General features: G+C 66.4%; 1 protein-coding gene across 1 annotated transcript; it reads left to right on the top strand.

The window, feature by feature from the left end:
• Positions 1-4856: 4856 nt before the first annotated feature.
• MSANTD1 (Myb/SANT DNA binding domain containing 1) lies at positions 4857-12533 on the top strand (the record flags this gene model as incomplete). The annotated part of the gene is made up of 4 exons (XM_084234260.1): positions 4857-4872; positions 7574-7838; positions 10607-10882; positions 12293-12533. 4 exons carry the CDS (start codon positions 4857-4859, stop codon positions 12531-12533), a joined length of 798 nt encoding a protein of 265 aa, XP_084090386.1.
• Positions 12534-12610: the final 77 nt, after the last annotated feature.

Here is a 12610-nt window from a genome sequence, read left to right as displayed (position 1 = left end):
GTGGCCGCATGGGGCAGCTGGGAGCCTCGGGCTTCCCCTGGGGTGCCAGGGCACACAGTGGCGTCCGTCTCTGCAGGCGGCCCGCGCCCCTGGCCGTGCGGTGGCGTACAGGGAATATGCAGTAACTCTGAGGGTCGAGCCTGAGTCCTCCTGGGGAGGCAGCCACGTTGCTCACCCTCCCGCGGAGCTAGTGCTGGAGGCCAGTCGGCGTGCCAGGCGTTGCTCTGTCCTGGCGTCCATCCTGGGGTCCAGGGCATGCTGCTCTGTGGCTGGGACACAAGCCCTGCCCTTCGGGCTGGCTGCCAGCCCTTTGCTGTCCCCCAGGCAGAGGCTCTGGGAGCGCTGGTCTGCTCCCCCCCCCCCCCCCGCCCCCCGCAAGGTGCAGGAAGCCAGGGTTGGGCCGCGCCAGGCAGGGTGGGCGTGTCAGCTGGGGTGTGGGTGGGGGCTGGTGGCCAGACACCCAGCGCCGTCCTCCCTTCTCTGTTTTCTTCTCAGGATTTCAAATTTAATTCTATCAGTAAAGAGATTAATTTTAAGGTAACTTCTTGCGCCCGTGTGCGTGTGTGTGTGTTGGGGAGCCTGTGTTGCATGCGGCGGCGTCTCCGGGCCTGGCCGCCCCTCCTGTGCACTCACGTGTCATCAGCCCTTAGAGCAGCATCAGCGTCAGGTCACGTGTCCATACCAGGGGCTCTCCACGGCCCCCGGCCCTCCCCACAGCACCCATGAGGGGCGGTGTGGCCCTCGTGTCCCCGGCTCCCATCCCAGCTGACTGGGCTGCGGTCTGCCAGAGCTGTGGGCCTTGCCCAGTGGCCCCTTGAGTCGCCCGAGCTGTGTTTGCATCCTCCGATCAAGAACAGAGCTTTGTGTCTTGGCAACTGTTAGAAAGATCCCAGCGCCCCTTGGGGCCCTTCCGTGCCGCGGGCGCCTTGGAGCCCAGGATAGCCCAGGGTGGTGCCTCAGCACTGTGTGGCTCCATCTGAAGGGGCAGGACAGGGCCTGGCCAGCCCATGGGGGACAACCCATACCCTCTGCCAGCCACCGCTCAGGTGGGGCCTTGCGTGCCAGCTTCTCCAGTGCTGGGGGGCGGGGCGCGGGAGCTCTGCTTGCCGCCCACCCCACCCCCACCCACGGTCCCTCGGACAGTCGTCTGCTCGTGGTCACGTCAGTCGTCGTGGTCGAGTTCTGGTGTAGTCGGATTGTGGCTCTCCTAGGGTCTGAGGGCCCCTTGGAGCTGTGTTCTAGTCTGCAGGAGACCCTGTCTACTACCTTAATCACCCCAGGTCTGTGTGGGGGCATCTTGCTCACTGCAGGCTGCAGAGCCAGCCTCAGGGACAGCCCCAAGCTGCGCCTCCCGCCCCTCTGGCTGCCAAGGTTTGGGCCCCTGGGAGGCAGGGCCGGCCAGCTGTCCGTGCACACGAGGGGCGCTGGTGGGGCCTCCGCAGAGCAGCCCTTCCATTTTCCCTGCAGCCCCCAACAGGGCCCTGGCTGAGTCTGGTGTGCCTGAAGGAGTGAGCTGACGTCTGGGCAGGACTGAGGGGGGGAGGCGGGAGCCACACATAGCTCGTCCCCACTCACTCCAGGACCCCGGGACACCTGCTGAGAGTCAGGATCTGTCTGCCCCTGCCTGCCCAGGGGGTCTCGCCGCTCTGACGTGGACGTGGACAGGGCTGAGATGGCCGTGCCCTTAGGAATGACACCGGATGGCGAGTCGCTGGGCCCAGCAATGGCCCCTTTTACAGAGCGGTCCAACAGGCGCCTCATGGGGGCTCGGGCCCAGCTCAGGGTGTGGGTGCCCCCCCAGAGACTGGCTGGTGTGCCCCAGAGTGGGGCCCAACCCACAGGTGTGTGTGCACTCACATGACCTGTCCCTCCGAGCCGGCGCCTCTCCAGGCCCTCATGCGGGAGGGGCTCGACCTCGGCTCCTGCAAGACCTCGGCCTGCGCCCTCCCTGCCACCTGTCCGAGGACGCCGGAAGGGCTGAGAGGACGGTCAGCTTGGGGTTTCCTCTCTGCGGTTGTTTGTTCTGCTGCTGGCAGTGTCAGGAAAGACGAGCGAAACCAGGGTGCGTGCCAGAGTGCCCCGCCCGGGAGCCCCGCCTGCCAAGTGCCCTCCAGCGCTGCCGTTCGCCAGCAGTGTCTTTCCAGAGAAGCGGAAACCCCACATACTACCTGGGAGTAGTGCAGGGGAGCCCTGCGCCCCACGGGCCCCACCTCCCGCAGGCCCCTCTTGGCAGGTGGCCTTCTCAGGCCTGGGAGCCGGGGCTGTCGGGCGGCTCCTGGGAGCTGAATGAGCGCACGGGGCCCGGGGGGGGGGGGGGCCGTAACCGCCCCGGCTGGCACGGTCGCCCGTGTGGCTGGACACGGAACCCTGGCAGTGGCCCGACTGCGTGCTTCCTTCACACCTAGTGCCCGGGGCTGTCGCTACTGTCCTGTCTGGGCCGTGGGAGGGACAGGCAGACGGCTGGCAGCCTCTCAGACTGGCCGGGCAGCGTGGCTAGCCGATCCGGGCCAGGACCGCCGGCCAGACTGTGGGGAGGGGCTGTGGGTGGCAGTGACAGCAGCGGGTGGCCTGCCAAGTCCAGGGCCCTCCAGCACCCAGGAGCCTTGGGCCCTGGACGGTCACTGTGGTTTCGTGCAGCCAGTCCTGTGGTGGGCACGGCAGCCAGGCTCCCAGCTGAGGGGGCCTCCTGGTCCCCCCCTCTCGGCACCCAGCCAGGGGCTTTCTGCGGGGCTGTGCTGTGCACCCATGGGGCCGCGAGGACACATCCGGAGCCCCGACCCAGGCTTGCCCGTCACTTCCGAGCGGAGCGGGAGGGGCTGACCCGAGGCGTGTGCTTACAGCTCTGCTGACTGCCGTGACTTTGTATGTCGGAATTAAAGGCAAGAAATAAACTGAGTTGCTGTGTGACGCTAGTTTGCTCGCGAAGGCTCGAGACTCTGCCGGGGGCGGAGGGGGGCAGCTGGCAGAAGCTGGTGGCTTCCCGTTGGTGCCCGATGTCTGGAGGGGCCCCTCCTAGCCTGGCAGTGGAGACCCTGCGTCCTGTGTCCTCCGAGGGCCCACTGACCACAGCCTGGCCATCTGCCCACAGACTGCGGTGGCCGAGCGAGGTTCTGGCCCAGTCACACCATGACCGGCTCTGAATTTTTGCTTACACATTGTCCCTCAACCCACAGGGGCCATAGGTCATGTAGGCCCGAAGGGCTCACACAGGGGCCATGGTGTGACCAGGCTGGCCCCTTCCACCTCCGCAGCCATGGGCACTGTGTGCTCCTGGTCCAGGTACACCCGGCCCCCCAGTGCAGCTGGTCTCCCCACCTGAGGGCCTGGCCTGGGAGTGTGGCGGTGCCTGCCTGGCCTACCCAGCACACAGAAGTTTACTTGGCCGCCCGGGGATCCCCTGGAGGCCCCTCGGGGCCCTCGTGGTTGGTGTGGCAGTCATCCCGGGGCAGGTGTTCAGCCCTCCAACCTGCGAGGACGAATACCCTGTCTGTGAGCTGAGCCAGCAGGGGAAACTGCCCGTCCATCTGGTCACTGGGCCTCATCCACCCTCCCCTCAGCAGGTGGGGCAGTCCCCGAGTGCGCACCCGCTGGGCCCTGAGGGACAGCAGAGCACAGGACAAGCACCCTGCCCTTGGGTGCTTGTCGGGAACGCAGCAGCGTTCCCAGGGATCAGCAGCAGGCCTGTGCCCTGCCCTGCCGTGACCACGGAGCCCTTTCTCTGCACTGGACAGCGGTCTTGGCCTGCCGACGGAGGCCCTGGAGGCCAGACTTTGTCCAGGGGGAGGTGTGGGCATGAGCAGGATGCGACTGGGCTTGTTGGGCTGGCCCTGCACAGTCAGTGCTCCCCACAGTTGCTCTTACGTTGGATGGTTTTTGCTCCTCAAATACATCGCCTCTGTGCTCCAACTTCAGGCCCCGATGGCCTCCCCCTCCCCGCACCCCAGTCAAGGTGCATAGTGGGCCCACTGTTCGCTGGGGCCCGGGTGCCTGGAGGTGGCAGCCAGCTCCTGCGTGCATGGGCCTGTCTCGCACGGCCCCGCTTGCTCTCCAGCCGCACGGCAGCATGCTCGGCAGAGGGGAGGGCCCCCTTGCTTCAGAGAAAGCCCCTGCTTGCTGACCTGAGGCCAAAGAGCCGTTCTGTGGAGGGCTTGGCCTTGGCCTGCAGCCTCGCCCTCAGGGCTATCTCTCGCGGTGGGCTGAGCCTGCTGGGCGGGCCTGTCTTCAGGGCCCCGGACCCATGAGCAGGACAAGCCGCTCTGGTGTCGCCAGGGCCCCGCAACCATGCCCACCTGCTGTTGTCCTGGCTTTCCGGCTCAGCGGCTGCCCCGTTGGGACACAGTGTCCCTTCCAGCTTCCCAGGGAAACCCAAGAGCCAGCCAGGTGGTGGCTCCCTGGTCAGCCCTGGTTTCCCAGGCCTCCACTCACCTGCCCGGGGTGCTCAGGACCGGCCTGGGCTCCCGGCAGGCAGGGCCTACGGGCCGCTGCCCTGGACATGGGGCCAGGCCAATCCTGAGGAGGATCATCACCCCTCTCCCCCGACATTGCCCCACACCTCCCACCTGAACTGGGCCTCCGTGATGTTGGGGGTCTTCCGAGCCCTGAGCTCTCCCAGTGCCAAGCTGCCTTGCCTTTGCGGTGGGCTCTGGCCCTCGGGAGGAGGCCTGCCTCCTGTCCAGGGTTCCTCGTTGGCCAGCCAGGCTGGGCCAGGCACATGCTCGGAGTGAGCGCTGGTTCAGGCTGACCCAGAGGGCCTCCCCCCACTCAGCTGTGGCCCCCTCTCCTGCAGGTGCTACTGGATGCCACACCCCGGGCCCTCTGCCTCCCCACCCCGCAGAGACTGAGGGTCCCAGCAGGCCATGCAGCTGTGCCAAGGTACGAAGCCCCTCCCCCTCAGAGGACAGGCACAGGGTCAACCCTGGCTGGACAGCTGGGCTCTTGGCCTTGTCCCCTAGTTCCTTCCTGTCTTTGGAGGCCCAAAGTCGAGGCTCTGCTTCAGGATGCACACTGGGAATCTCCTTCCCGGGGGCGTGCAGTGCCCCTGAAGAGAAGGAAGGTTGGCATCCAGCCTTTTGCCCCAAATCCCCCAGATATGCCATCTGCAGAGTGGGTAGCCTGTCCCACTGGTGACCTGCCACTGGGGCCTGCCAGAGTGGCCAAAGGGGTACCTGTACCCATGTGACTCCCACGGGAGGTGGAGACGGTGCGGGGCACTGAGCAGGTGGTGACACCGAGGACCAGGAGCCTCGTGACCATGGTCCTGGCAGCACCCCTGGCTCCCTGGGGCGGCAGCTTTCCTGTCAGTTACTCACCAGCCCCAGCCAGACCAGCAGCCTCTGCCCATGCTGCACTGCCTTGGCCCTGGGCCCACCTGGGCTCCATGGGGCAGCCCTGCCTGGCCCTGTGAGCTGTGCTCCGGCTCAGTGCCCGCTGGAGGGCCGCTTGGGAGGGTCAGACCTTGTGCTTGAAGAGCAGGGCCTTTCCTGGAGATGTGCCTTCCTGCACTCGCTCTGGGCGCCCAGGAGTGCAGCCATCCTGAGCTTCCCGGGGGCACCACATGGTTAGGCAGGGATGTCCCCTGGGCCCCAGATGATCCTGAGGTTCCAGAGGAAGGGACTCCCATAGGGAGATGATGGCAGGAGGCCTTGACCTGAGAGCTTGCTGAAGGGGATACAGAGGACCTCTACTGCCCACATGCACCCCTGCCGCCCGCTGCTCCCCCGTCTGACTGCAGCCACCGGGCCACCCTGGGCGCCACTGTGGCCAGCACCCAGCTAGCCCTCCTGAGCACAGGGCTCCAGAGGACATGCCGGTGCCCATGGGGTGCAGTAGAGACTCGTGCCCATTCCCAGGTCAGTGGACTGCCAGCCATCTGACGCAGGAGATCTCCCACCACTGGTTCTCAGCCTGGACTTTCTGAGCCCGCCCCTGGATTCAGGACCACTGGAACCCACAGACGAGCAGGCTCACTGACTGGCACTGGGCCTGGGTGCCAACCCGCTGCCAGGGGACAGGGCCCGCCAGGTCCCCAGCCTGTGCAGTCAAGGCTGTGGCCCCAGCGGGCAGACCACTGTGTCGGAGCCTTTAGGTGGCGCATCCCCTGCAGTCTTTGCAGGCCCCCTCCTCCCTAGCCGCTGTGGCAGGTGCTCCACCGGTGCCCTTTGCCCCCTGGCGGGCAGGGCCACTTGTCCACTTGCCCCTTGGCTCAGTCACTGCCCCATAGTGGCAGTGCTGGCAGTCAGTGTCACTGCCACACTCCTGCCTGGCAGTGGGGTCTGGCTTCGGTCAAGCTGGTTCCAGCCTCCACACCACCTGAGGCCTAGGGTGAGTTTGGTTCCTGGAACGGAGGAGCCCAGCAGGCAGCTAGCATGTCACCCCCAGGGCCCGCAGATGTGGAAACTGAGCCTGATCAGGTCTCTCGTGGCAGGAGGGCAATAGCCCAGGGGACACCTGGTCCAGGGTCGGTGTTAGGGTCTCCTGGGGCCCCGGGAATGGTGGGAACATTCTCCCAGGCATGCAGCACTTTGCCTTGTCATGTGGGGTGGGGACCAAAAGTGGAGCAGGGGACTTCAGAGGCGGTGATGGTAGCAAAATAAGGCTTTGAAGAATGAGTAGGAGTTTGCCAGTCAGTCCAAAGGCAGAGTCTGGGCAATCTCCTGAGAAGGAAGTAGCCCTGCTGAGGATCAGTCCCCCATTATTTACTTTTCTCCTGGCAGACCTCTGCCAAGCCTTTTTCTGCGGGACTGAGGACACAGGGAGCCCTGCTCACCCCCCTGGAGGAGGAAGGCTGGGTATGGCCGATGCGCAAGCAGGGGACAGGGCTGTGGGGGCTGCCCAGCATGGGAGGCTCACACATGCCTGGCGACTCAGGCCCCCACCAGGCTCCTCAGCCCACCTGCCCCTCCCAGGCCAGGGCCAGGCCACCCCCGGAGGGGCAGAGCAGGGGCAGCTCAGGGCAGCCTGGCACCGTTCAGCCCAGCCCCTCTCACTGACATGCCTGGGCCACAGGGGTGAGCGGCAGTGTGTGATTTGTGTGGTGGGCCCCTGAGGGGTCTGCCCCGTGTCTGCCTCTCTCTCTGTCCTCTCCCCACCTTCCCCTCTTAGCCCCAGGTCTCCCATTTTCTACCACCCAACTCCCGGTCTTGAGCTCTCCCTGGGCCCCCAGGCCTCGGGGTGGGGCTGAGGCAGGGCCCCACTGGGACCCCACCCCTTGCACCCGGTCAGCCCCTCATGGCCCTCTCGCTGCATGGCCGGAGAGGCCGGGCCGAGCAGGTGGGCAACAGGCCGGGGGCCGGAGGCAGCCTGGGCCTCGCCGCTGGCTGCAGTATTGACGGCCCGTCAGGGCGGTCTGATTCCTGTGCTTTCAGTTAAAAGGTTTCTGTTGTTGTAGCTTATGCAGTTGCTCTGTTGCTATGGAAACGTGACATCAAAATGACGTTTCCCGTTTAAAAGCTTTTAACTAAATTCCTGCTTGTCAGATGGAGGCCCCATTTTGAGTGCCGAGCTGCCTTCCAGGCCGGGCTCGCCCATGTGCGCAGGCCGGCGCCGGCCCCCTGAGCGCGCCTTCCGCCCGCAGGTGCCTCCGGCATGGCCGCGGCCGAGGTGCCCGGCTACCTCGTGTCCCCCCAGGCGGAGAAGCACCGGCGGGCCCGCAACTGGACGGACGCCGAGATGCGCGGCCTCATGCTTGTCTGGGAGGAGTTCTTCGACGAGCTGAAGCAGACCAAGCGCAACGCCAAGGTCTACGAGAAGATGGCCAGCAAGCTGCTGGAGATGACCGGCGAGCGCCGGCTGGGCGAGGAGATCAAGATCAAGATCACCAACATGACCTTCCAGTACAGGTGGGTGCCGGGCCCCTCCAGGAGCCGGAAAGCGAGGCCCTGTGGGGCAGGCCAGGGCTGGGCACCCCGGGCAGGGGCCCCACGCAGCCTGCGCACACCCTGCCCGGAAGCCGGGCCTGCAGGTCACTGGCCCAGGTGTGACTGCTCAAAAGGGTGGTGGGACTCAGGCAGGGAAACTGAGGCTGGAGGCCAGAGGAGGCCCAGCCGCCAGGCCTTTGCATCCCGCCTGCTCCTGACACCCACTTTCCTGTCCCCTGAGCCAAGTGGGACCCCACTGTGTTAGGGTGGGGTGGGGAGGGTGCTGGGGTTGCTGTGGGCCAGCTGAGCACCCAGCAGGCTCCTGCTCGCTCATGGGAGGTGCCAACCTTGGGCCTAGGGATTCCCAGCCTGGGGGCCCTGGACCTGGCCCCACTTCAGCCTCCACCTAGTCCCACCTGGCTCTGCCCAGAATGGAGCCCCTCGGGACAGGGAGCCTGGGCCTGTCTGCAGAAGGTCACTCACACAGGCTCACGGGCAGGGCAGGTGTCGGGTGGGCAGAGGTTCTGGTGTGGGCAGTGGTCTGGGTGTGGACACCCCAGGCACAGGTCTTGCTGGGGTGAAGGTCAAGCAGGATCTGGGGGAAGAACAAAACTGGGTAGGCGGCCCCCAGAGCCTGGCAGCATCCTGGCGGCTATTTCTGGAGCACGGATGTGATCTGTGGGTTCCACAGGCCTTGGGGCCACCATGGACAGGGGTGTTGACCAGGCCCTGCAGGGAGGGCCACCTGGAGCCACACTGTGTAGCGAGCGGACCCCTCACCCAGTAGGTGAGGAGGGAACCCCGCCCCTCCTGCACCCGGAGACCCTTGACGCTGCTTTCAGTCACCTGGATTTAACCAAGGCCTTGCCCATTCCTGTCCCCAGCCCCTGCCAGACCTGAGGGCCAGAAGAGAGGCAGCTGTGGGGGTCCCGAGGCCCCTCTGCATGCGTGTCCTCAACTCCCAGCCTTGCACGGGTGTGGCTGTCTGCATGCTCACAGGCCCCCAGCCACCAGCCCACCTGCAGTGGCCAGGGAAGCTGTGCGGCACCCTGGTGTCTGACTCAGAATCCACAGCTGATGGGTGTCTGGTGGGTTATTCATTATTTATCCTGAAAGCCCTCTCCAGAGGCTAAGGGAGGGATCCTGTTCCACTCCCAGAGGCCACAGGAGACGGGGATGAGCAGCACAGGGCCTGGGGCCTTCTCTCCGGCTGCTGGCTCCTCACGGCACTTGCTTAAGAAGCACCTGAACACCCTGGGTCCTCACAGACCACTTTGTCTGCCCTCATTCACCCCAGGGAAACGGAGGCCCAGAGCAGAGAGAGTATGCCCAAGGCCCCACAGCCCTGGAGAAGCCAACACTTTGACTGCCTTGTTCTTTACCTACCCTCTCCCCAGAGACCCTCCCCCATGACAGGGGCTGTTATTTTCACTTGAGAGCTCTTTATATATGAAGGTTTTCAGGTTAAGAAAGTCTAAGGGTGTGGCCCAGTTCTGTGGCGCATGCTTTGTTGGAATACCATTCAGGCGCCTCCGGATCAGTGGGAGGCCAGGGTAGGGCGGGGTGGGGAGTGGGCTTCTTGAGGGGGCAGGAAAGCTGGGTGCCCCCAGGGGGGCTGGAGGGGAGCTGGGGCAGAGACAGGGCCAGTATCCATGTCTGCTCAGCCCCCTCGTGTGATGGACAGTGGTGCCACGGCCCGGAGACTGAGCCCTGTGTGACTGCTCTCCCCTGTGTGACTGTCACCTGCTTTCTGCTGAGAACACTGCCTGGTGGGCAGTGCTCCCAAGGGCCACCTCCTGCCACAGCAGGCCCCTGCTGGCCGCCCTGTGCAGTGGGCCCCTCCCCAGCTGCTGTGTCTGTGAGCTGGGGACAGTGGGAGCTTGGTCAGGAGCACAAAGGACTGCAGGCCGAGGCTGGGGCCTGAGGGAGCCCCCACCACCCTCCTTGTGGCCTCTTCCCCGGCCTGGCCCGGGTGACCCAGCTCCGCTGTGCCCACCGCCTGTCCCTCGCCCCCCAGGGTCCCGCGGGCTGTCTGTGGTGGTGGGCAGGAGGCAGGCAGAGAGTGGGCAGAGCTGCACTGTGCAGACCGCCGGCCTGTGTCTTCGGGGGGGAGGGGCGTCAGGCCGGCCCTAGTGAGCCCGGGCAGTGTGCGCTCTGCAGGCCCCGGGGGTCACTCCACGAAACGCTCCCCGCACCCCAAGAGCACCTTACTTTGATATCCCTGCTCTACTGGTGTGAACACGGGGGCTCAGAGAGGCTAATGAACCCGCCCAAGGTCACACAGCGAGAGACGGTCTCAGATCTGTGGGGTGCTGCGGCCCGCGCTCGTAGATCCACCCCCGTGACGGTGCCCGCCTCCCCGCTAGTCTCCTGACGCCGCGAGAGCTTACCCGTCCCACCTGTGCTGGCGCACACTTGAGTACTGCTGGCTGCTCGCTTAAAAGCCGTGTCTGTGCACAGCAGAGCGTTTAGAAACTATAGAAAAGCGAAGAGAGAAACAGTCCCGGGCGGCTGGGCCCGCCCTGACCCGAACCAGCCCAGTGAGTGGGGCGCGGGCCTGCTCGCGACCCCCAGGCTGTGCCGCCCCCAACGCCTCCTGCCAAGTCCAGCGTCTCTTTGGCCAGGAGCGGCTGCCGCCTGTGCCTCGTGGCTCCCCTGGGTCCTGAGCCCGAGGGCCACTCCGCCCAGGGCCGCGGGCCAGGGCGGGAGCAGCTGTTTCTCACCCTTGGCTCTTGTGTCTCTCGTTTCAGGAAATTAAAATGCATGACAGATAGCGAGGCCGCCCCGCCCGACTGGCCCTATTACCCCGCCATTGGCAGGATCCTGGCCCAGGCCCCCGAGCCCCGCGACGGCGGACTGCCGGACAGCCAGCAGCCGGGGCCCTCCGCGCCCCCGACCGAGGCGTCCCTGTCGCCGTCCGCTAAGTCCGCCCCTCTGTACCTACCGTATAACCAGTGCTCCCGCGAAGGCCGCCTCCGGGATGACGGCTCCGGCAGCTCCTCCAGCTCACTGTCCCCTAAGCTCAGGTGTGTGCTCTCCCCGCCCGCGGGCCGGGAGCCGGCCCCAGAGCAGGGGCAGAGCTGCAGGGGTGGCCTGCTGTTGCGCTGACACCCCTCTGCCATCCCCGCCAGGGCGAGGCGGCGCGCGAGCACCCCAGGGACAGGGAGGCCCAGGCGGGGAGGCAGGTGGACGTAAATTGGCTTTGGTTTGGCCACCGGGTGAGTCTTCCGGTTCCATCGCTTGTTAGCCTGTGGACAGCTTGGCCTCTCCGGGCCGCGGTCCCCCCTTGCGCGGTGGGGCTCCGCCTTTGTTCTCGGAGGGTGGCTGGGCCGGTCAGAGGCGGAGCGGACGGCACAGGACCCCATACAGGGGGGCCAGGTGTGCCTCCCTGCCGGCCCCCAGCTCCTGGTTTCCGGACCCTCACCCCATCCAGAGCCCTTCCGCCTCTTGTCGGTCCCCTCGGCAAGGGAGGTGTGTTTCCTGAGCCTCTCGGGCTGGGTGTGCCACCCCCTCTGCCGCCCGCCACACACTGCCCCCAGCCTGCGGTGGCCACCTGGCCTTGCCCCCCTCTGCATGTGGGGCCAGGCCCTGAGGAGGGACACTTGGGGTGGGCCTTCAAGGGTGACTAGGAGTCAGCCAGCAGGGCACAAGGGAGAGTGTGTCTGTGGCCACCCCCGAGCCCACCTTCAGCCCTGTGGGCTGGGGTGGGGGTGAGAAGGCGTCTCTGGGGCACCCCTAGCTGCGACACCCCCTCAGCTGTCAGCACCCCTCCCCTGAAAGGGAGTTCTCAGCCAAGACCCCACACAAAAAGCCTCTGCTGACAGGCCAACCAGCCTGGCGGGGAAGCCTGAGATTTATGGCCAATTGTTTGCAGGGGCTGAGCCCGGTTCCCAGGCCCTAGGCAGTCGGGGCTCCAGGCTGGAGCAGGAGCCCCTGAGGAGCTGAGTTCCTGTCCTGCTGGGGAGACCCAGGGTGGCCAGGCGAGGGGGGGTCTGCTGAGACGTGCCAGCTCTCTGCCCGTGCAGGCGGGTCGGCCCAGGGTGCTGCTGCCTGCAGCTGAGGGCCGGCCCAGGCCCCATCCACCAGGGTTCCAGGCCTCGTGGGGCCCAAGCCCCCAAGGCCTGCTGGCTCCCGGCTGCTGGAGACAAAGGGAGCTCCCACCCCTTCCTCCCAGGACCTGTTCCCACCTGCCCAAGGCCAGCGGGCGTTGCCGTCCCCCCCATCTCCTGGGGGCGGCCTCTGGACCTCACCCCTCACCCATGCCCCTGATGGCCTCACTCAAGGGGTTTCGGGGATGCCCGGTGGCAGAATGTGCCTCACTGCCCTGGCTGTTGTGTGGGAGGGCTGGCCGCCCCGAGCGGGCGCACTCCAGCTCCCCGGGGCCTCGGTCTCCCTGCGTGCTCGGCCAGCCGCCCCATGCCGCACTGTCCCCACAGGTCGGACGAGCGGCCCGTGAAGAAGCGCAAGCTGCAGAGCTGCCACCTGCGGAAGCGGAAGCTGCGCCTGCTGGAGGCCATGCTGGAGGAGCAGCGCCGGCTGGGCCGTGCCGTGGAGGAGACCTGCCGCGAGGCGCGCCGCGTGCTGGACCAGCAGCACATCCTGCAGGTGCAGAGCCTGCAGCTGCAGGAGCGCATGATGAGCCTGCTCGAGAAGCTCATCGCCAAGTCCAGCGTCTAGCGCAGCGTGGCCCAGCCCTGGGGCTCCCGGCCGCCGGGCTCCCTTCCCGGGGCTCCTTCTGGACCCCACAGGCCGAC

This window comes from Talpa europaea (genome assembly GCF_964194135.1).
Source record: "Talpa europaea genome assembly, chromosome: 5".
In the NCBI taxonomy this organism is placed as follows: Eukaryota; Metazoa; Chordata; class Mammalia; order Eulipotyphla; family Talpidae; genus Talpa; species Talpa europaea.
This window is presented reverse-complemented; position numbering and strand designations above follow the sequence as displayed.